The sequence below is a fragment of the Leptosomus discolor genome, chromosome 5 (genome assembly GCF_034619465.1).
Source record: "Leptosomus discolor isolate bLepDis1 chromosome 5, bLepDis1.hap2, whole genome shotgun sequence".
Taxonomy (NCBI): domain Eukaryota; kingdom Metazoa; phylum Chordata; class Aves; order Leptosomiformes; family Leptosomidae; genus Leptosomus; species Leptosomus discolor.
In genome coordinates, this window is record NC_141395.1 from 29,626,743 (window position 1) to 29,652,038 (window position 25,296).

Here is a 25,296-nt window from a genome sequence, read left to right on the forward strand (position 1 = left end):
GGATAGCTTTAATCCAAGAGAGAAGCTGAGAAACAATTTATTTCTGCAGAACTGTGCTATATGTCTAACTGTAGTCTATTAAGGAAGGAATTCAACTGTATACTCTTGATACATGAACTAAGCAAGAAATTAAATATTTGAGACAGTAACTAGTCTACCATTTTGAGTGTATAACAAAAACACTCTTTATGATAGTATAAAGTTGACAGTCTTTGGCCAGAGACTGAGCTGGTCCAACTCTGGTCCAACTCAGTCTATCTGGTTTAGACGAGACCCTGAAGTCCCCATCTTTCTCTTTTACAGGAATGTTGGTTGTTTCTTTCATGTCCTCTTTTTGGAGGCATATGACAGAATTGCAGTTGAGAGGTCAAAGAGGTGCTCCACAAAGACACAAACACAAGAAGGAAAAGAGCAAGGATGGGGCTTGTTTTAACACTGTTCTCTTGTTCTTCCCATCCCTGTGATTTTTATAAGCTAATCTTCACTAGTTGCCACGGACCTTGCAGGTAACACTTTCTCCAATGACTACCAACTCTGCCACATAATATTTTCAAAGATTTGAAGGTGACATATAGAAAAATCTTCTTATTTCTTAGAAGTGCTTCAGTGAGAATGTTGCTATTTGTACGTGTTTGTGTTTTAGGGTGTGAAAGAGAGCTTGGAGAATTAAGAAAAATTAGAACTATTTAAAAGAGAAGTTAATGATTCAACAAGGGCAGGTTCCCTTCCAAGATAAGTCTCGTTATATATCATAATTGCACAAATAAAGCCTTCAGTCCAGATCTATCCTCTGTCTCTCTAGTCCTGCACTGTCAGGGCTGGGTTCTTTGCACAAAGATGCAGCTTTTTCTTGGGATCATCTTTTCCCTGGGGATGCTAATTCCTGGAAAACACAGCTTGAAATTGCAATATGACAGGTGAGTGTGAATGGAGTATCATGAAGAATTGTGCATGCAGTGAAATTCCCAAGAATTACATGTAAGAATAATAATAACAATTACGAACTGAAAACCTGGAGCTAGGGTTACTAAGCTGTAAGCTTTGCAAGATTTGGAAAGAAAACATAAAGGTGGGAAGTGAAGAAAGAGTGAATCAAATCCAAGCCAACAAAGATATGACTGCAGCCATAGAAGACACAGAATGCCTCTCAAATGCACCTCAGGATGCTCTGCTTCCATTAGCTGAAATTCATAATGAATTTTGAAAGCAGATGCTGTAGGAATAAAATGCCTTTTCTGAGTGTAAAGTGGGGGGTATGACTGAGCAAAATTGTATCTATTAATAAAAGACAGCTGAGGATACGTGAAAAAAACGGCATCTCAAAAGCAGCTCAGATAGGGAACCACTGTTGGAAATCTGTAACAATAGCAGAAAAAAGCTACTAGAGTTTGTCCAGACAATCTTCACCCCAAGGTGTTCAGAGAATGAGATTATCAAGTTTTTTATTACTGATTAATGTTTTCGAAAAGTATGAATGTCTAGTTTTGCTGTATTCTCCATTCTCAGTTCTGCTTTGTAAGAAAATGAGTGATATAAAATTACGCTGTTTGCCTATCTAATTTTGTTTCATTCACCTTCAACTTTACCAGGATAGGTTGTTCTGCCTTTGAGGCACAGGAGGGGCACAAATATAGTGTGGAGGCCAGCTATCCACATATAACTTTATACACGGAATTTTCTAAAGTAAACAGAGAAAGTAGCCCAGTGCTGAATGTCTCTAGACTAATTATGTCCCCAGAATATAGTTTTAAAAAGGAGAGAAAACCAAGCAACACCTACTGCAAGTAAGTTCCTTCATAGTATACCCATTCAACAACTCTCCCGCCAAAGCTCCTGGCAGAGCATACAGAGTGACTCCTCCTCACTTTAAAGTGTGTTATTTCCCTTGTATAATGTTTAGTCTTTAGATTTGTATTAGGGACACAGTCAGAGCCTGTCCATTTCACTGAGGAGAATTCAACAGACCCTTGGTGATGTAGTGTTCGTTTTTGTTTCTAACTGCTGTCCAGGACTGAACCTGTTGAGCACTTGCATGGGATTTAAAAACACACTTAATCAAATAGTTAGTGTGACTTCAGGTGGGCAGCACCTGCAGAAAGATGAAATGACTAGTAAAGCCCATTTTTGTTGTCATTCGCTCTGTTCAACCACTTAAATGAAATATCCGATCTGTGAGCATCCAAGGAAACACAGCTTGTGCTGAGAACAGTCCTTTAATTTGGTAAGAAAGCTTAACTGTAGCTTTTAAAAAACTGTTGTTCTCCTGTGGTCACACGGGCTGACTTTGCACTTCTCCACTGAAAATCCCAGGCCATAATCATAAATGAGTGTGTGCTTTCTAATCTTAGTTTACTATTAAAAATTATTTGTCTCCACACTGGCTATTGTGAAAGGTTTATCAGTAAATATGAGCTGGCCATCTGGCAGCAATCTGACTGTCTGGCATTTCTTTCATTTTCTGTAATTAAGACATAACGTCAATGAGGATAGAAAGATATTACAGGATATTGTTTCCCTTCCTGATACACAAAGAGCAAAGCAAGCCCAGGCATTTAGAGAGAATAAACTCTGAACTGCAGCTGAGATGTTTATTCTCCTAGCAAAGATGTTTATCCTGCATCTACAAGGTTTATTACAAAGATGTCATGGCTGTTGTACAAATCGTTAGCAATGCAAATGTAATCATTTTGCCCCACAGATAAGCATCTCCTGTAACAGTAGTAAACTGCCCATTTTAACTATCAAGATCTAGGTTTCTCTATCAGCAAAGGTGATATTATCAAGAGAGATGTAAAAACCCCCAAATCCCCCTATTTTTCAGTGGATAATGTGAATGAATAGAGAATTCTATTTGCATGTATATTAAGCTGATAATTGTACATTTGTGTATAGAAGCACAAATGACAGCAGTTGCAGTTCAGATGATGAGAACATATTATATCGATGACCATAATGACCATGGCTTTAAAAAAAAGGCATGCAAGGCTTTTGCAATAAGAATTGCTGTTATAAAAGCTTTAAAACGTAAAATTTTCTCTTTTTTTGTACTTATCCTGTAAAGGCTCCAAGGCCCATTGAAGCCACTTGAAGGAGACTGTGAAGCAGTAGTTGTTGGTTACTAACAAATACAAACATGTCTTGGGTTCCCCATTCTGTCACATCAGTAGTGGATAACTGCTATCTCACCTTTGAGCAATATAATATAGTCGTCAAAATCCACTCCTCATTATGAAACCCTTTCATTAGAAATGTCATACTTGCTATGAGTCCTGGAAAGTTGGTCTGAATGAACACCAAAAAAAAAAAGAGAAAAATACTTACGAAGGATTTTTAATAGAACATACAGATTTGTTTTTTCTGTATTTCCAACCATTTAATTTGTTCTTTGTAAACTTTCAGTATTTTTTTAGATTAAGCCTGTGGTAAATGAAAGTTTCATGAGGCCTCATGAAAATATATACTCAGACACCAGATCTGTATGTCTTTTCTAGAAATATAAAATGACAGATTCCGTACTAGAAATTTTTGTTTCCTGTGAATTGAGTGAGAATATGCTGCTCTGGAGACCACACTGTTCACTGTTTGTGAAATAAATTGGCTAGTCTCACGACACGTGAGCATCTCAAGCTCTTAACAATGTTATTTATCATGTCTATCTAATGTTTTTGCATGCTGAAGTAGATCAGCAAAGCACCAAGTCTATCTGGAATAACTGAATAATTCCCAATCAGGAGAAAAAAAAAGTCACATCTTATCAAATAAATAGTTTATTAAATATTACCAATGATCTGATTTTGGCCCTGGTCTTGCAAAGGCAGAAACACACACCAGGGCCCATGCAAGCAGTTGGCTTTAGTGAAGCTGGTATGATGAATAAAGAATTGCCACTGGCAAGGAAGCAGAGTTAACCTAATGCTCCAGCAACAGAAAACTCACATCACTTGGTCCTATTTGTAGATAAAATGTTCCAGGAATTCATCACTTACACATGTATTTGCTGGAACAGCACTCAGTTACATGCTCTGTCTTCCTTCTACATAACAAAATAGCTCCTTTTGACTTATGAAATCATGGATACTTTAATAGACATTAAAACTGATCTTGTTCCTCTGTTGAATTTCCAGGGATCAGGTTTTGCATATTGTGCCAGAAACATTTCAGCAAGTCCAGCATCTTCAGCATCTTTGCAGCACTTTACTGGTGAGTAAGAACCATGTGTGCCCAAAAAGCAGAGTGGGGTCTTGCGCTGTAAAACAGATTTGCATGTAAATTTGGACAGGAATGAAGGTTAAAGTAAACTTGAAAAAGCTCTACCTACACTTTTTTTTCTTAGTGTAGGGTGGAATTGCCCTTCCACTACCTGAAGGAATTTATGGGAAGAAGTTAGTTTCCTGGACTGGCTCTGTGAAGGTGCTGCTCCTCATTAGTAGTGCCTGAGTCAGTAGAAACACTAAGCCTGGGCTGCACACTCTATGAACAGATGGTTGGAGAATAGTTAAGGGGAGAATTTGAAGGAAAACTTCTTCCATTTACTGATATGCAGCTACTCCATCTTAAATGTATTTTCTCATTCTGAAAACAGAGCTTCATTTGTGCATTTCTTTCTTCTCCTCTGCACAGCTGGATTTGTGGAAGCCCCTGCTGCCTGAAGACATCTGGGCTGGAGAAAACCTGCACATAAGGGTCCCAGCCCCTCTGGTGCAGGAGGTGAAAGACAGCTTAGATCAGCATATGATCTCCTACAAGTAAGACCTCTAATTTCCTGATGGGAAAGGGTGGCTGTAACAATCTTCCTTGTTATCACAAAAGGACCTAGCCCTTTCCAATGAACAGTCAGCAAGTACTGATCATAGGACCCAACCTTTGTTCCAAGTGCTTCCAGCTTACCTTGATCTGCCCAATGCACAGATGCTATATATACCTTCTAGTTTTAAAATCACATTCTCCTATGTCCTGTTTATTCACCTTCTGACTAGCCTGGACTGCGAATTTGGAGCTGGAAACTGAGACAGCCCAATATGTCTTGTTTCCTGCTGTTGCCTTCTCAGTGGCAGAGGATGGCACTCAGATGTATGACTGTTTTTTAGTCTAAAGTCAGGAAGCCAAACTTGGTACAATCATGACTTAGGAGCAAGCTTTGCTCTTGGAAAGCACGGGTACTGGAACACAGGGTCTTCCTTATTTTGGAGAACCCACAGGTTTAATCAGTGTCACTGCAGAGAATCAGTCTCTGTAGCTCTCCTTTGCCCTTCCTTGTCTTTTATTCCTCCTCTGGGTTGGAGAAGAGCCTTTTCAAAGAGAATATTCAGCCAGTTTCTTCAAAGCTGCAGCTTCCTGACCCTATTGCCCCCCGCCCCCCTCTACCGAATTTCCTGACACCATCCAGCCAAACAAAAACATCCCAGCCTGGGACAAAGGTCCTGGTGGCAGGTCCCCACTGCACACACAGTTGGGAGCCATGAGCTGCAAATGGTCTGTGATGCTTTATCGCACCTACCCAACCACACACCTTCACTAACTGCCACGCTTCAACTTTCAACCAGAAGATCTGATCCAGACAAAAAGACTGTTTATAAAGCCAAATGGGATTAAATAAGATCTATTCCTCACACAGTCCCATTCCCATTTGGAACTGACTTTTTCTTTCATGTAACCAGTAGCTAGCTATATTTCATATAAACAATCCTGTAGTCATTCAGGGCTGGTGACAAACAGCCTATGGACATATACTGACATTTACCAATCAAAGGTAAGTTAAAGAAGGATCCGTGCTGCTTCAAAGCTGTTTAGAGTTAAAGCTGATCTTGACATCCTGCATCTTGCCTGACAAATTCTTTTTAGTAAGTGTGATGCCCTGACAACCAGAGATGGAGAGAGATGAGGTGGGAGCCAGTACAAATGATCTAGCATCAGGTTTCATTCAGGACTTAGACAATATTCCAGAAGATATTTAACCTCTCATTTATATCAAAGCTCTTCATTTTCTAGTTGTTTCAACTTATTCTAGTGGAAATTTAAAGACTAAACTAAAGTTAGCAGCTTAATTTTTTTTTTTCTTTTTTTTTTTTTTTCCCCCTTGGTTTGGAGCCAGAACTGTATCCACCTTGTGTAGGGTCCTAAAGACAGAGATGGATAATTTATTAGTCAAATTTTGGCTTTCTATTGCAAAGGGGTTAAGATGAGTACAGCAATGTTAGAGTTAAAGCTCCTGTAACAGATTCAAAGCAGGAACCACCTTTTAGAAAGCAGTTGACATGAAAGGAAGGTAACATGACAGTTAGGTATATAATGATAGAGACATAAACGACAAATTATAATCAGGACATCAATATTCTGACTGTGTCAGACTTCGGGATTTCAATTCTCCAGAGCTCTGATAAGGCATTTTGTGTGCGTGGTTTCAGTTCATGGGAATTTGCACTGCCTGAATTCTAGTTTGAAGTTCAGATGTGAATAAACATCAAAGCTCAGAGTGAAAGTCAGCTGTAACTACTCTTAAAAGTTTCTTATGCGAAGTTTCCAGAGATGCCGACCAGTGCTACTGTCAGCAGAACAGCCTACTAGCACTCACAGCGTTTGAAGTCAACAATGTTTAAGCGGCCTTTGCAATTGTCTTATCGCAAACGTTCACAATGAGCACAGATTCGTAACACTGTTACAAGGGCTGATCGCAGCGAGAAAGCACAGTGCATGATCCAAAGTCCTTTGAAGCCAAGGAAAAGGTTTTATTGACTCCCTTGATCATGGAATCACACCTGTGCTATACTAATCTCTGAACTAATTCATAGCTAAAAAGGAAGAATAGCTTTTTGAAGGGAAGAAGTGTTTTGTTCTGATTTTTGCAAATTGCAATGAATACTTCTGTGAAGTCTTTGCAAATTGAAAATGTCTCCATAAAATACAATGAAACACTAATCTTAATTTTTTCACTTTTCCATCCTTTTCCCAAAAGGTGCTATTCTAGAGTTTTGCCCAGAAGTGTGAAGAAAAGAAAGATATTGAACATTTTTTTCTGTAGGAAATTGTCAATCTTTAAAAAAAAAAATAATCTGGTAAAATTATAACTTTATTGTTAAAACCCATTGAAAATCTCAGTACTTTGAACTTTCTCTTACTTGAAAGTAACTATTATACTGATGGTAATGAATTTGCCAGGCAGTCCACAACGTAAGAGACTAAATCCTTTAATTTGTTGATGTAAGCAATGTACCCATCATGATAGTTCTGCAGTAATTGTTAGGAATTGTCTACTTTTCTGTCTCCCCCCTTCCCCTTCCCTCAGAGTCCTAATACCTGACGTGCAGGAACTTGTGGATCAGAGCATGCCGAGGGAGAGGAGCAGCCACAGGCAAGTCCCAGAAGGTTATGTCTATACTGAATATCATCCAATGGAAGAGGTAAAGAGGAACCCAAGTCTGCTTGCTCTCTCTGATGCTGCTATTTTGTAAATGCCACAGCAAGCAACTCTCTGTGCTTGCAGAAAGCTCAGTTGAAGTCAACGGAGTTCTTTCTGGCTTTCTTTGCAGAATCACTCCTTACTCTTTAACTAGAATCTTGGCCTGGTTGAAGTGAACATGAATTTGCCATTGATTGTGATCAAATCCTCAAATCCTCCCTGACCAAAATCTAAATGCTCTGTGTGAAGCAGCCATATTGTTTTGCAAATAATATTCTGGGGTTCAGTTAATTGATTTGCTACCTTTCTTTTATCATTATCTCTAGTATTTATTCATTTAAGCCCCAGTACATTTGATGATGAGCCAAATGTGAAGTGCAATGACTATTATGGTCTCTGGAGTCCCAGTGAGGAAGAAGAGGTGAACAGTGGGAGACCTGTAGAAAGAAGTAATTTAAGGACAGGTTTTTGACATTTCAGGAGAGAATAATGTCATGAGGGTGGGTCGTGAAGACATCTTAGTGCTATGTTTCACAGACCAGTGGGTAAGCCTGGACAAAGGCAGAGCATGGTGGTATTCTTCCTCCTAGCCACATAATAAGAGTGAAAGAGCAGAATCAATCCTCATATGTATTTTGTTGGAGCTACCCATTGGGGATGATTGCTGCTGACCTCAGATGTGGAAAATCAGTACTGATAGGGAAGAGACTGTAATACTGTTCTGAAGATTTGATGATGTGGTTCCATGTCTAATGAATTCAACAGAAAGATGCCCAATAGGATGATCACGTTGAATGAGATCCAGAATAGAGTATCAGTATTGTATTGCAGTGATGTAATATTTTAACATCCAGTGAGATATGACCATGCCTTTTCTCAGAGGCAAGTGAAAGGCCTTCCATGAGTGTTAAGTGGTATCACAAACTGAAATAAGCTCCGAGGAAAACGTTGCTTGTCTAAGCAAAAGAAAATGCTTTAGTCTGGAAATGGAGGTGGGAAAGAGAAGGAAACTCTCACTTTGGGTGAAGAATTCTCTGCGACTATTTCAGATTTATCAATGGATGACTCAGATCCAGAAGTCCAACAGTGAGCTGGTGACTCAGCACTACCTGGGGAAGACAATTGAGAATCGAACAATGTATTATCTGCAGGTAAGGAAGGAACTTTATTAAAATGAAGAAAAGGTATCTTCACAAAAAAGTATACAGGAGAAGACAGGATTCAGATCTTTCCTAAGACAGTGCTCATTCCAGTTCACTGAAAAACCAGGAGATGGCTTTACTCCTCTACAGCACAGTTAGATTTGCCAACTTTCATATACACTATCACCATAACCTGGCTATTGCTATTATGCAGTGAAAATAATAAATTTAACTGAACTCTCATTTAGAAATACAAATCAAGCTGAAACTAGCTTGGCAACAGCTGTGTATGAGGATAAAGAGTTTTGGTTTGTTGTTTCTATTACTTTTTATTGCAAACAGCCTTTCTGCTAGGAGTATTCCATGACATTTTTTTTATCAAACACTCTAGTAAAAACCACAGTCTTAATAATTGGATTACTTATTGTCTAATCTGTTCCCATCACTGTGTAAAATTAGATTCCCTGCCTTTTTGTGCTTTCCCTTCTAAAAAAAAAGGATCCCAAAGTAAGAATAACTAGTCCCATGAATGACTAATATAAACGAAAAAGAAACTGTTGCTATGATGCTACGGAGATGGGGTTATTGGGAAGGAGAGCTTGTCATAACGATGTCTGTGATAATAATAATCTCAGATGGCTCAACGACATATCAAGGCAAATCCTTTTCTTTCTGTATTACACTAGGCTATTTTATTGTAATGTAACAGTATTACAAATGATCATTTTTACACTCTCTCAGATCAGTCAGCCATCAGATAAAACCAAAAAGATCATTTGGATGGACTGTGGGATTCATGCCAGAGAATGGATCTCTCCAGCCTTCTGCCAGTGGTTTGTAAAAGAAGTGAGTCCTCATTTTTCCACTTAGATAATTAAAAAAAAAAAAAATCACTTTGGATACTTCAGTTCTCTATCATGGTACCAAGAGTTACGCTTTTCCTGTTTTTCTGTTAAAATATGATTTTCAAAACTAGTACATAGTACAGATACCTGTGGAGACCTAAATCCAAATCACAGTTTGAGATGAGATATGGGACAATATTTGTCAGCATACTCTTTTCCCCAGCTGAACTGATTCCAAAGCCACTGAACTTGATAGCAATCTCTCCATTTCCCACAGTGGCATTTGGATCAAGCCTCCCTTCATCACAAAGCCACAGTCCCCCTGGAATAAAGCAACCCTAAGATATGGTATAGCAATGTTCCACATGTACTGAAAGTACCTGGTGCACAGGTACTCTGTCATGCAGCTTTCATACCTGCAAACTGTATCTATATGAAGTACACTATAACTGGATACACTGTCACTTTGTTAATGGCAAAAGGTAGATAACTCAGCATATCTGGGGATCAAGTAGATCTTGGATACCATGGTGATATCCAAGAGTGAGTGATACCCTGATGATAGTTCTGAACTAGGTCTTTCCAGTGATTACCACTAGACTCTCTGCTCAGTCCTCTGTATTTTTTCTTTTCAGATTCTTCAAAATTACCAATCTGACCCAAAGATAAGCAGATTTCTGCAGAATTTGGACCTCTATGTCTTGCCAGTCCTCAATATTGATGGCTACATCTATTCCTGGGAAAAAGTAAGTAGTGAAAATCCAGAAACTAGACTGAAAGTTACATGTGCATAGCATGTTTTGTTAATTTTGGACACAATCATAACAATTATATTTAAATAGAGAACACTGACAGAACTGTTACTCACACAAATCCTCTCATGGCAGAGAGGTTTTGTTTATTCTGGTAAATCAGCAGTTTCTTGAGACTTTGGGGCTAAAAATTCCTAGCAAATGTCATGACTCTTGGGAAGAGAGAGGACAAAACCACAGGATCAATTGCTTTTGGGTTTCTGGGGATAGACTTACTTCCCTGCTAACAGCTCAAGGGTTGGTTGAGTTAAGCATGTCTGGAGGAGTCAGTCATTCTTCGCAAGAGATCTCAACTAGCAGATGTGTCTACGCACCTTTGCAGCATGAGACAGGATAATTGGCCTATTTGGTTTTGAAATAGGTGTGCCTTCCCAAATAATCTTCCTTTTCTGATATGGAGGATAATGCAAAATGATGGTCTTTAGCAACTCTCACCACACTTCCATGCTCCTAAGCCCAGTTGAAACACCTTTTAGCGCAGGACCTCAGCATGGCCCAAGAGGCTCAGCCTACCACCATGCAGATCCTGCTGTCTCCCAGCTTGCTTCCCAGCAGGTTTGGGGCATACCACACATTGCACTTGGAGGCACAGGTAATTCAGCTGGGAAGCTCATACAGGCAGTACAGTGAGGTCTGCAGAGAACCAAGTATAGCAGTGAGTATAGCAGGGAATCCAGAAGCAGCAGCAAGATTAGCTGACAAAAAAAGCATTCATCTAAGTGAATCTGAAACAAACATAAGTTCAGCTACCATCTCTTGGACACAGAGGTACCCTCACAATGCCAAGCCTTTCTTAGGAGTGCAACACTGCACAGAAGCAGTTCAGTACTACCAAAAAAACTACTAAGAAAAACTTTTTTTTCAAAGCTCAGGAGGCTCATTTCAAGGTGCATGCAGGCTTGTGGAAGATGACAGCATGGCTATAGCAGATAAAATGTTCTACCACTAAGCTTTATCACCCTTGCACACAGAGTTGCACTCTTACAATGCAAAAGTTACGCAGAATACAGAGGCCTAAAATAAAGGAGTCTTTACAACATATTATCACCAGGCCCCTATGGATCATTGAGTTGTCATTGTGTAACTGAAGTTACTTTTGTTTAGGATCGTTTGTGGAGGAAAAACCGTTCTCCACATATGAATGGCACCTGCTACGGGACAGATCTGAACCGAAACTTCAATTCCTCCTGGGGCAGTAAGTTCTGAGTATTTCAGGTCAGGAACACAAACGTAAAGCAAGAGTAATAACTAGTCTCTGAAATAAGATGAAGTCCTATAAGAAAGGAATACTCATCTTGTTGTCATCAAGACATATGTAAAAATAAAAAAACTGGTTTGTAAAAATATTAAGTCATTGACTTTCAAGTGGCATTTACTCTTGTGAGCAGAAAATTGCTGTTTATATAACTATAGCTGTAATTCACTGCAGGAGCAACCATCAGCTCTAGGCAGCGATGTTAGGAGTTAGTCACTTAACAGCCAGTATTTGTGTTTGCCATGAATTTCAAGGAGCCTCCAAAGCTTCCCTGGCAGGTGGTACACTGTGGCAGTGTCAGAGTGTTTTCATTGCAGCCAGCCTGTAAATGTGCATTAAATATTTCAGTCTTGTAGCAAATTTTAGTTGCTACCAACAGAGTAAAATGTGAAAGTCCCACGGAGCTGTCTAGTCTCCCTGCCCACATCAATACACGCCTTAATACTCTGAGGTAAATGTCTCTGTTCCCTCTGAACTGGCATTTATATGTCTCTCCTTTTGATACTGAAATCTTTAGGTTTGTAATTCTTTATTAATTAAGAAACAAAAATAAGTAACTGATGTAAATCACGTCAGTAAACAGTTCTTGACAAGACAGTGGGATAGAAGGAACAAAGGGACCTAAAACGAAGAACCAGGGACTTTAGTGGGCTGATTGCCCAAGAAACCTGGCCAAATTGCATGCATCAGTTGAAATCTTGTCCTCTAGTTCAACTTAGCTAATTATAATATGAAAAATACACCTCTAGAAGCTAGGATACCTGCTTCCGTTTAAAGACCCTCACCCACTGAGCTTGTACAGTAGAATTAAAAATTACTGTACCTTGAAGTGAAGAAAAAGGTAATTTACACCAATCAGCTTTAAAAGAAGAAACTAGGAGCACCAATGAAAACCTGAAAAATCATTAATATGTTAATTATGCTAATTTACAACGTATAAATCATAGAATCATAGAATGCATTGGGCTGGAAGGGACCCCCAAAGGTCATCTAGTCCAACCCCCCTGCAGTGAGCAGGGACATCTTTAGCTAGATCAGGTTGCCCACAGCCCCATAAAGCCTGATCTTGAATGTCTCCAGCGATGGGGCCTCCACCACCTCTCTGGGCAAGATGTTACAGTGCTTTACCACCCTTATGGTAAAGAACTCCTTCCTAATACCCAATCTAAATCTACCTCCTTCTAGTTTAAAAACCATTGCCCCTCATCCTATTGTTACGTGCCCTTGTAAACAGTCCCTCCCCACCTTTCCTGTAGGCCCCCCCTCAGGTACTGGAAGGCTGCTATAAGGTCTTCCTGGAGTCTTCTCTTCTCCAGGCTGAACAACCTCAACTCTCTCAGCCTGTCTTCATAGAGGAGGTGCTCCGGCCCCCTCATCATTTTTGTGGCCCTCCTCTGGACCCGCTCCAACAGGTCCATGTCCTTCTTGTATTGAGGGGTCCAGAGCTGGACACTAGGTGGGGTCCCAAATGATGACAGGGGTCTCAAATGAATGACAGTTTCAACGCTGGGTATGCTAGCTTTGCAGAAATATCCCCTAGCACCCCTTTCTGCACAGAACTGCTAATAAATAGCTAATACTTTGACTCTGCATGTTATTGGCTTGCACACTGGGTAAAAAATCCCACAAGTTTTGGGACAACACTTTGATTCATTTTTTGTATTCCTCTCCAGGTATTGGTGTTTCTTATAATTGCAGCAGTGAAATCTTCTGTGGATCTGGACCAGAATCAGAGCCGGAGACAAGAGCTGTGGCTCAGCTTATCGAAAGGAAGAAGAGTGACATTTTGTGCTACTTAACAATTCATTCCTATGGACAGTACATCCTCACTCCATATGGTTCCACAACTAAACCTCCAAGTAACAGTGAAGAACTGGTAGAGCAAAACATTCATCTTCTACACTTTTAGAGAACAAGTACAGGCAGTAGCATGTGGCATAACTCTATTTGCCCTCTTGCCTTTCCTTCAGAGGAGCTAGGTTTATTCAGGGTCTTGGCTCCCAGAGTTACTGTCACTCTGTGCAGTATCAGCAAGGTTTATCTGCCTCAAAATTAATCCCAGTCCTTCATGTTAATCAGGAAAAGTGAACTATTACAGACAGGGTTACTGCAATGCAAGGTAAGTGGAGAAGTGCATCAAGTTCTTAATGCATACAAGAATGAATCTGCACTTTAGGATGCTAGCACATTATACACACATGGTTGTCACGATTGTGTCCAGAAAGGGTATTCCAAATATGCTCACTAGAAGAAAGGGAGCAAAGTAGGCACCTACTTCTTGGTTACTTCTCTCAGTGACTTGGGTTTGGATTTCACATGGGTCATTGGAGAAGTCATTTAATCTGTCTATGGCTCAGGTTCTAAAGATGGTGGGATACAGAGTCTATGGCAATATAACAAATGTAAGAAATCAATCACTGCTGTAGTCAGTATCAGTATGCAATACAGCACAGACTCCAATTCTCCAAACTACAGACCTCTAGCTTCACAACAAAGTAAATACCTTCTCTACCTAATAGCAGAGTAATTTTTTAAAATTTTAATGTAATTTGCATTAAAAAAAAAAAAAAAGAACAATTTGCCCAAATGTTTGTAATGGGTTTCCCTAAAGTCCTGAACTAACAATATCAAAACTTAAAGCTGATCATATGTAAACGTAAAGCCAAAAGAGACAAAAATTTTGATCCACTCAAACTAATTGCCAAAGGTACTGGCACTGATAACAATGACAAAATAGTTCCTATTTTGAACTTACAGATGCATGTTGCAGAGAAAGCAGCTGCTGCCCTAATGGGAAAGTATGGGACCAGCTATGAAGTAGGATCAACCGCTTTAATATTATGTAAGTTTCTTTATGTTTCCCTTTGATTGCTCTGCTTTTCAAAGAGAGTCACTCTTGTGTCACAGGCATCAGTAAGTACTGTTTTGCTGAGTTTCCTCTTTGAGTAATATTTAATGAGCTGGTTCGGTGGAACATCTAAGCAGCAGTCATTTGAATACAAGATAACACTGTCCGTTATAAAGCTGACTGTGGGAAGGAAGGAAGCATTGATCAGAAGCTAGCTCCTACATGAATTCCTCACAGATACATCACAGGGGACAGAAGGAGATTGGTGATAGATCATCCTGACCCTGCTGAAGTCAGCAGCAAAACTCCTACTTGTCTTCACTGGAGCCAAGGAAAAATTAAAATCCCAATCAGGTCTATAGCTACTTCATCAGACATTATCACACGGCAGCTGCTTGCAGTTCTGCATGAAATATGTTGGTTTCAGCCTTGTTCCTAATACACTGGATAGCCACATCATGAACACACCATCATGACTGATACTAGTTGACACCCTTTATGTAGAGGACTAGAGGGCCCTAGAAACTCCCTGGTAAACCCAATCTTTTCCCTGTAAGCAATAAGGCACACTAATCACTCAAAACAGTAAGTACTTGGCTCCAGTACCCATGTGGTTTTGCATATCCACAGTGTCTGTGCCAGTCCCTGAGTCACACGACTCACCTACTGCACGAGCAATGCGGTCTAAGTATAAGGTAACGAGGACTGCATTTTGCCAGGGTTTGTACTTATACTGAATAGGTAAGAAAAAAGATCCATGAGGCAGATGAACCGTGATACAGGGAGTAGCTAGAAATTTTTCAGGCTTGACAAAAATTATGCTTGAATTTCCAGAAAGAAATTCCAGAAAGAAATTCCAGGTAGTGTCAATGTAGGAAATGAAGTACCAGAACAGATAAATGGCCAATCCATCTTGTACCCTACACTGATCACAGTAAAATGCTAAAAACACAGAATCCCTGGAACTCATTGCCTGTTATTGTACAATACCATCTTACGGAGGACTGTTTCACTTAGGAATCTCCATAGAAGACTTTTATTATAATTAAGAATTGCAGCACCTAGAAACTCTGCTCTCTATGTCACAGCAATATACAGTTACTGCTTAGTTCAGGGATTCTGGTATAATCTTGCATTAACTAGCATCTAGCAAGAAGTATTTTCAAAGAATCGTGCTTAATACATATATCTCCCCTCTATTTTTAAATTCACAGACAGTAATTCAGGCTCCTCACGGGACTGGGCTCACATGATTGGCATTCCTTTCTCCTACACATTTGAACTGCGAGACAAGGGTACTCATGGATTTGTTCTACCCTCTGACCAGATCCAGCCCACATGTGAGGAGACTATGTTGGCTGTGACAACTATCATAGACTATGTTGATCAGAAGTATTTCCCAGGTGGGGCTGTGATGCTGACCTCTGGCAGCCTGGGCCTGAGCCTTTGCCTGACTGTTGTACTTACCTGGACCGTTTCTTAAAACCGGCTTAGCGAACCCAGCAAGACTCCCACGCAAAGTATAATGTCCCTTTGAAAAGACAAAATTACATGATCAGAGGAACTAAATGTCAAGTATTTCAATAAAGGCTCATCCCACAAAATATAAGCATCCACTTGTGGTTTTGATAGCTATGTTTTAGGGAAGGAGGAAAGGATGAAGAGCTGTGGCAATTTCCAAGCTTCACTTCCTGGCTCTGCAAGAAGCCAGCTAAAGTACGCATGGGGAAAGAACACTATTACTCCCTGGTTCTTCACCATGTTTTCAGGAGCTCACCTAGGCCTATACAGCCCTTCTGTCAGCCACAGACCTGCTGTGTCACAGTTCTCCCCACTGCCTGACTGCGCTGACTCCTGGGCCTTGCTGGCATCAGCAGGACACCTGTGAGACATAAATGTCCCCCATTCTGACTACAGAAATTGGACAGCTTCCTTGACATCCACCTTCCTTCCCTAAACTGCCACATTGGAATTTACCAGAAAATAAAGGGCCTTGAAAGCTGGTGAAAGGTGATAATCAGGCAACCATCAACAGCATCCTGAAACAAGCTGAAGAGTCAAGCTGGTGCAAGTGTGTGGGGCCAAACAAGAGGTATGGCCCTGTTACTTAGATGCAGTCAGATTATTGTAGATAGAAACTGCACAAATCCTTCAAAAATATAAAAAGGAAAGGGAAAAGGGAGATGAGGATAGGGTGCTACTCCTACAGAGCAGACTACAGAGTGATTTATTTGCATCTTGAACTTCCAAAATTGTGTGACTGGTGGTAACAAATACTCTCCTAAAAACAGACTCCTATGCAATTTCACTACAGATGGTACATAAAGAAAGTCTATTTACAGAGGGGTGCCTTTCTTACAAACCACCTTAATCCTTTGGGGCTGACTCTGCAGAAGGACTGGGGCCCTGTTGTTCTCCATGATTTGGGAGAGGTTGCAGACTGCAGGGATCTGCCTGGGATCCTCATGCAAAGCTGGAAGCTCAATGGAGTGCCAGAGGAAAGGAAACGTTTCAACCTATTAAGCAGGGACCCTCCGCCTGAGCCACACGAAAGGAAACGCCAAGGAAAGAGCTTCTGTGTTTTTATAGCCAACACCAGAGGGTGCAGGGAATTCACTGAAATAGAGAAGACTTATTTTAACCTGTACTGTCTGCTTTTGAATCCAGGAGTCCCACATCCCAGAAATATGTCCACCAGGCTTGGCTGTTACAGATAATAGGACAGATTATTTTTTTTCCTGTAGAAAATGAAGAGTCCAGAAAAAAAAAAAAAAAAAAAAGGGGGGAAAAAAAGGATTTTGTAGTAAATATCTGATTTTCTTAGCAAATTTCAAGATTCTGCTTGAAAACTGAAAGTGTTCTAACCAGAGATTTTAAACAAAATATTTCCAACTTTGGGGAAGAGAATGCTTTCTTTCTCCCCTGACTGCTTGAAGGCTACTGATGGCAAATGCAAATCAAGAGCTTCTGCTAGAAAACTCATAGATAAAGGACACTGAGAGGACTGAAATATTACTGTCCTCAGTTATAAAGTACAGCAAGACTCAGAGTCTCAACTAAGATCTCGTAGAGGGTCTGTGGCAGAACCTGGAAAATTCTCTAGTGCAATTATGTTCCAACGCTGTCAAGAGAAGAATGCGCATCCCTTGGCCATGGTATTGTTGTCAAAAAAAAAAAAGAAAAAAAGAAAATCTTGCAGTCATTTTCCCAAAGCATATCTTAATTCTTATTTTGACTGTACTGTTGACCAAACTTAGCTCCTGTGTTTATTGTCCACAGATTATTACCAAATGGTGTAGCTAAATCTGTCTAACTCCTGCAGGTTCCCCAGAGCATAGTCCTTCCAGACCAACCACTCATTTACAGTAAGACTCGTCTGTTGCTGGGCTCTGCAGCAGAAGGTGTCACTAATTAGCACTTGTCCCCACAGGAGCATCACTCCCCAAACTTATGTTTCGTTTAGGATGGGACTTGTAAGTCTTTATATTTCTATTTGTATATTGTGTCTTTGGAACTGTAAGAAACGAGTTCATCTGGCCCATGACTGTGAGCTGTCTTTAAGCAAGTGGGGTTTGACCACGAGTGTTTCATAGCCATTTGCTGGCAAATGGAGATGAAGCTCCTCTGTGCCACCAGCAGCAGATGGCAGTGCCCTCTAGGGACTGATGCCCACACGCTCATCTTGCCAAAGCCAACCCAAGCTTGGGCTGCCACCAAGCACTTTCCAAAACTAACCTATGACTACGCTAGTACAAAAATGCCAGGGCTTCTTTACTGGATTGAGAGACATTGCACAGCCTGTATGCCTAGAGCCAGACAGGAAGGGAGCTGCTTTTGCTGACCTTGGGTATGTTTTGATAAAATTGTTTACCACTATAAGATACAACCAGGTGTGTGCCAAAGTTAATTAGCAAGTTTCTGTGGACTAGCTCAGTCCCTCATCATCTCCTCTTGTTGTAATAACCACCATCAGGCAGGAGAAGATGCCCCTGCACATGGCACCTAGGCAGAGGGGTGAGGGGAGATTTTGCCTCCAGCATGCCCAGCATTCAAGAATCATAGAAGCAGAGAGGAAGATTTCACCAGAAAAAAAAAAAAAAAAAAAGAGATATTTGGCAATAGTCATTATCTAGAAGAATATCTGCTGCTGTCAGCACATTGGTCATGCCTGGGTTTTCAGGTCCTTGGATCTGTCAGCAATGACTCACCAACTTTGCATAGTGAAACCACAAATGCCGGTTGTGTGGAAGCAGCACCTTGCCCCTGTTGCCACTGCAGAACAGATGTGCTGCAATGAGCGCTTACAGCCCCTTTTAGGAACTATCATTGCACAAGCAAGCCGCAACCACTAAAAGGCCAAGGCTACAGAAAATTGATCTGCACAAACATTACACAGGCTCTATATTTTACACACCTTCCCAGTTTGCTGACTTCTCTGTGAATCTTTTGTGCTTGTAGAAGAGTAATATGTATGGCTGACAGAAACCACTGCAGAGAGGGTGTATTTTATCAACCATGTTTTGCAAAGGAAAATTTTAAAGAAAAACACAGTATAGATATCTCTACTAAATTTCCCCTTACTTCATTAATCCATTGCCCGGCTTTATCTCTCTGTTGTTGCTTTCTCTGCCCCTTGCCAGGTTTTGCTTTATGATGAAGTAAGGAAAGAGCCACATTCTGATTTCTTGAACGTTAGCAGAAGTACAGCATTATCCTACTGCAACAAAAGTGTGACTTTCAATTTACTCATGTATAAACATACGCAAAACTAGAAGTTATCATGCAAAACTAAAAGATTCTTTTATTCATTGTTGTTTCTCCCCAATAATTTTACCAAGACCCATGCCCCTTGCCTTTCTTTCTCACAGTTAAACACCCAAATCATGTTTGCTTTATTATACAATTAGTATTGCAAAGGATTAATTACTTTTGGTCATTCAGGCTATTGAATAACAACAAGGGCACCCCAGTTCTGAGTAACAGTGTTCTATATTATCCTTGTTAACATTTTGCCTGTAATACAAAAACAAAAATTCAAGAAAGGGCCATCAGCGATCTCATTCCATTTCATGCAAGGAGCTTCTCTCTCTGTTAATTTCTGCTCCATGCTATGTTAATTTGTTACAGTCCTCAGGCTCCTAACAAGTTAGCAACACTGCCCTCATTAAGGAAAGCAAAGATATCACGAGGGAACTATAATATTAAACGAACGCCTGTAGCCTCATTTCTTAGAACATCACATGATCAAAGAGCAAAAACCATAAGTTTTGAGGGGACTGTGGAAAACACCTCTGTCAGTTGACCTTTCTGAGGAAGCACTTGCAATGCAAATTGTTACTTCCTGATAAACCGCTTATCATCCAGAAATCCACTCAAGCACTATTCTTCTGTGCAGATCCTATTCCAAGTGAAAAACTCTGAGACTTGTATGAAAATTGGAAGCAGTCTTAACTGGAACACAGAAACACAGAAAGATGTACATCGTAGATGGAAATGTATTGATTCATGACAGCTGAAGATCTAGCCATTTCTGTCCCAAATCCCTCTAGCCAAAACTCCCCTTTTTTCAAAGTAGCTTGGGACCTACTTCAGACAGAAGGGTCAGGCTCTGAATGGAAATCAAAGTATCCTGAGTTGGTCTTGGGTTCCCTCAGCTGACAACCTGTAGGTAGGTATTCATGTTCCTGATAAGCTTTGTCTCATTCCCTGTGTCTTCTTTCATCTTCATCTTGACTAGATGAGATGTCCAGTTACACCATGCACAAAAACCACAGCAGAACCCATTGCTTCTGATGAGACATGCTGTGCTCACAATTTCCTTCCACATAAATGGCTGGCCAAGGCTGCTTGTTTTCATTACCACTAAGCTGAGAGGGGACCAATAAGAAGAAAAAATAAACAGAGGTTATGATTGGCCATTAGAATTAGCAAACTTGGATAGTCTTAATGAAAATCTTGTCTAAAATGCATTTAATTCCTGCATCCTCCTTCCAACAAACCTGGATGATCCTTGTTGTTATAAAATATAAAGGAATAATTTGATGACAACCTGTCATCACTTGCTCCTGTCTGCCAAATCTCACGGTGTCTGTTTATGTGCATGGTAGGCATTCATAAAATCAGCTTCTTTTCTACAAGTTGGCAAACAATAGGAGTATGCTATTCACCAGGCAGCCAGTGGCAAGCAGAAAGAGCAAATGCAGCATCATGCTTACATCTTTTAATTCACCTCAGCATACTGACCCCAGGTACATTCCATCACAGCTGCACTGTGTGGTGTGGGAATGCCTCAAATGAAGGCAACGTAATTTAGGGAGACCTTGTTAGGGTTACATAGTACCAACCGCAATGGAAAATCCCTAGAGGAAGGAAAGCATTTGTGAAAATCATGGAAATTTATTGTGCTGACAAAGACGTAACACTGGCTTTAGCAGTGGGAAAGAGGAAATGGATAGGCCACAGACAGACCAATAATGCCATTTTTCCTAGCTTCAGCTTCTTCTGCATGACTGTCTGGAAGAGACAGCCCTTGTTTTGAAAATAAAAACTCTTCCTGTTCTCAAACACCCATACAGCTTTACCTGGGAGGGGGCTGAGGAGGAAAAGGATTACCAATGAATGTTACTTAGCTCTGACCAGTGTGGAAGAAGGACTAAAACTAGTGAGGGAGATATTGAGCACAAGCATACGAGGCAGCAAGGAACACAGGAATAGGCAGCATACTCTGTGATAATTAAGTGTAAACGTCTGTTTGCCAGAGTCACATAACAGAAGTTTCCACCCTGAGATTGCAGTACAGGCTTTTATGTCATTTACTGCTAGTGCCAGGGCAGGTCAATCAACTGATTGTAGCAAGAAACCCCCATCCGCTGCCATCATCTAACACACAAAAAGTAAGTTTGTATTTAATGTCTAGTTTCTAAACACAAAACAGAAACACACAAATCTATGAGAAAGGCCACTTTACTCCAAATTTTCTCTTCTCACTTCAGCCACTGCCTCTGCATATTCTTTAGATTTGCATATTGCAACTTTTTTTTTTTTTTCCCCAAGCTACCTAGTTAGAAACAAATGAAGGGTTTTTTTTATTTGGTTTTGGGGAGTTTATGCTTTAGTTTCTACTTGAAAACTGAATCTTCCCTGCAATAAGCGATGTCACTTGTGGTTGAACACTTGTGATATTGGAACTGTCTTTAAATTTGCCATTGTTTGCTTCACCATCTACCTGTAACATTGACCTGAACTAATTATAGTGTGATCTTGAAAACACTTAAAGGGATCATTATCTAGAGGTAGAAATCTATGAAAGCCACCTGTGTGTCAAACAGTTGACTGGGAAATATTATGTAAGGGTCGTGCTCAGGGGTGACAAACCATCCCACACCAGGAGAATGTAATTCTATCGGGGAAATGATTGCACAAGAGTACACAGCCAAATTGCATTACTTGGCATTGCTCCCATCTCAGAGGTACGTATCAAGCTACTTGTGCATGGAGAAATCTATCCAGCTGTCTTTTGTCTGCTACCTGCAGAATCCCATTAACTTCATAAACTTGTTAGTGCCTTAAATCCTCAAATATCCAAAGATATTCTTAGCATCCGAGCAACTGGGAATCAATAATAGTCTTGGGAAGGGGCAAGAAGGGGAATAAGGGTTAATAGCAATTATTTATGGAAAGCAATCTAAACCATTTTTTAATTTAATTTGGAGTACCAAATTTAAAGGATTCTTGAATGCTAAGGCCATTTTCATCATGCTGATCCTGTGTCTTATTGAGTAAGACTAGAGTATTACTCATTTTTTGTGACCCTGAGTTATCAAGGACATGCTGGGCAAACAGCCAAGGTAATATAAGCTCAATAATAATAATCTATACTTAAAGTTAACATGATGGCTATTACACGATGGCTGTGCCAACTGGAGGAAGGTTAGATCTTCCAGCTTTGGTAACTGCTTGACTTAGCACTTTTTTTAGTGCATGAGAAACGTTATAAAATAAAGCATATATCTTACAAGTGGGAGAAAAGTCATGCAATGTAAGCAGCAAATGGGAAGAGGTAGCAGAATGATGGGGGTGGAGAAGTAGTGAATCCAAAAGCAGTTTGGACATGTTTTTTAGAAAAAAAAAGTCAGTAAAACTCCCCTGGCTCCATCTGCACATAGGACTGTCATTGTGTGTGCCAGGAGAACAGATCAAGAGATTGATAGGAGCCCTGTTCTTTTTAAAGGACATGGAAATGTGTGGAATCAAAGAAGTCAGAAATGGCAAAAAAGGCCAATGAAAGACTATCTTCTAGGATTGCTCTCTGAGGTACATTTCTGGGGGTGGTTGTCTAGTTGAGTCATTAAAGTCTCAAGCTCTTCTCTTCCATGTCCCCCTTTAAACTGTGCATTGTACTTTTACCTTCAGTTTTCAACCTTTTCCAGTATGTATGACTCTGTTCAGCACAGGAAATATATATTTCATATATATATGTATTTTTTTATATATAGACTTATTTTGTTTAGCAATTTGTCTCAGTTACTTCTGCGGATCACATGGACTCTCAATGATCCAGAGACAGCCACTGGCTTCACCCATTAATTGTCTAACTTGTGACCCACAGTGTTTCACTGACTGAAAAGAGTTCCAAAAATTGTCACTTCCTTTAGACTGTACGTGTAAGATGGTGGTGAAGCTTTTTTTCCAGCTGTAATGTGTGGAGTTTGTCCAGGTTACCAGGAATCTGATGTTGTACCTATTGTATGCTTTCTTTATAATATCAGCAGAAGACTGAGGTCTCTGACTGTCTTCCAGGGAAAATCAGGAACTCCAGCTGAGTTCTCAAGCCTAAGATAGCTGTTGAGACAAAGCTTGTTCTAACCCTACACCTACTTCACAGTCAGGATCACTCAAATTAGGCAGTCTGGCCAATGCCACTGATCTAGCTATGTTATTCTTCGGTCCTCTGCCAGGTGAAGGTCCTCTCAGAGGGGTTATGTTGATGCAAAAGTGACCAGGGAAGAACAACCTATTCATTTTCTGAATAGGCTGAAATGGCACTTTCCCATACTGTAAACTATCAGGGATAGACACCATTTATTTCACCTCCCTGTACAATCAGATACAATGACACCTACTGCAGAACTATTTTGGAGTTCTGTGTTTTTGAATAGCAAAAATATTACTTTTTAAGTGACTACAGTACCTCCAGCAGGCCAAAACAGTGAGGCCCACATGGCTATTGAAAGTCTTAGTAGCAAGAGAAAGTACTCAACAAAGCACATGTGAACTTAGGGGAAAGAAACACAGCTTACATAAGGGTACCTAGCTGGACTGCAGAACACAGAATAGGCCTGGATCTTTGGAGTCTCAGCCGGTGACCTACTCACAACCCTGGAGCATTCAAACTGAGCCACAGAGCTTTAAAATTAAAAATGGCTTCAAAGGAAAAAAACCTGTTTCTAAGCATAGGTCTACTTTAAAAACACATAGCATCCTAGAGCTAATCAATATTTTTTGCCTATCACATTTCTCTTACACAGTATTTTTAGTAATGTAGTACAAATTTCTCATTTTGCTTTTCTAGAGAAAAACCATGACAAACATTTGATAGTAAGTTTAACAGGTATGCTAGTGAAATACAGCCTGCTTAAAGGTCAAATTTTTTTTTGAGAGACCTTAGATTTCCTCATGAAGTGCAGCAGGTTTTACTTAGAGGACTAAATCCAAATGTTGATATGGCGCTATAATTCTCTGTGAAATTACTGACTCCACCTCTTCCTCAGCTTCAAAACACATAGACACTTAGAGAAACTCACCAGGAACATTAATACGGTGATGTGTCAGGAGCAGACTGCAGCGAGCTGGTGAGGAGTTCTGACCTCACAAAAAGCCAGAGCATCTCAGAGCGCTCTTCACTAAAGAACAGCAGCGTTTTCCAAACACAAGAGTGGAAACTTAAGCTGCTTAAAAGGAAATCATCCTCTTTGTTGAGCAGTCATTTTTTTCTAGATGACAAGGAAAAGAATTTGCAAAACCACAATGTACCTCCAAGATGTAAATATATATATTATTTAATACAATTTAGCAGAAAAGATAGTTGACTATAATTTAAATGTCAATGTTAAACTTGCTGTACAGACTATTCCAATTTAAGCTTGAAGTTAGTCCAGCACACCAGAAACGTCTCAGAAATTTCTAAGGTTTCTGGCACTGTGGTAGCTAAGTGGCAGTGGGCTTAATTCTGCACTCACTGAGTCCATAGTCAAACTTCTCGGGGCCTTAGCAATGCTGGATCTGACCCTGTAAATTCTAATATGCTTGAGACCATAGCTTGATTTCTAAAACCTTTTCACCCAGTTTCCCATGGCAACTTGGGTTGGGAATTCTGTGGAGACCATTCACTTGAAAGATGTCTGGGGGAGATTTCTTTCATTCAGCAACAAATCCCTGACTGATTAAAAGAACTCTGTTGACAGCCCGACAGGAAGCCATGCCATCCACTCCTGGGGCAGCAGGCACTTTGGCAATGCGTGCCAATTTAGAAGACAGGGAACAGTAAGGGAGGGGAACCAGGAGTCAGACAAGGTCCCTGGAAACTTCCAAGCTGTTTAAAAAAGAAGGGAATGGTTGCCTTGGTTAAATGCAGTTCCCAGTCTCTCACAGCCAACCAGACAAATTAACCATTATAGTAAAACATTTCTATTGTCCTCAGTGGATAATGGCAAAATGTAATGATTAGATAATACGTGGCAGTATACACAATAACTCCTCAACAAAATCACCAGCTCTGTGGGATAAAGACACCTCTACAAACACAGGTCTGTAGACATAAAGACTTGGGCTCTAATCACCTTGTGGTTTGATCCTCTTTTCCTGAAGAAATAAGGTCTGAGAGATCATACTGTCTGCCTCTCAGCCTCTCCTTAATAACTTGTGAACCAGCTGGCTGCCTTCAGCCAAACTGGCAATGTGAAAGAGGTCACAAAAGCAAGAAGTTCCTACAGCTCTGTA

At 40.3% G+C, this 25,296-nt stretch overlaps 1 protein-coding gene across 1 annotated transcript; it reads left to right on the forward strand.

The window, feature by feature from the left end:
• Positions 1-837: 837 nt before the first annotated feature.
• On the forward strand, positions 838-15,781 carry CPO (carboxypeptidase O). Its single transcript, XM_009955768.2, has 11 exons — positions 838-917; positions 4,125-4,200; positions 4,621-4,745; positions 7,283-7,397; positions 8,446-8,547; positions 9,280-9,384; positions 10,019-10,129; positions 11,300-11,390; positions 13,124-13,326; positions 14,208-14,292; positions 15,513-15,781. Exons 1-11 carry the CDS (start codon positions 838-840, stop codon positions 15,779-15,781), a joined length of 1,362 nt encoding a protein of 453 aa, XP_009954070.2.
• The last annotated feature ends 9,515 nt before the right edge of the window (positions 15,782-25,296 follow it).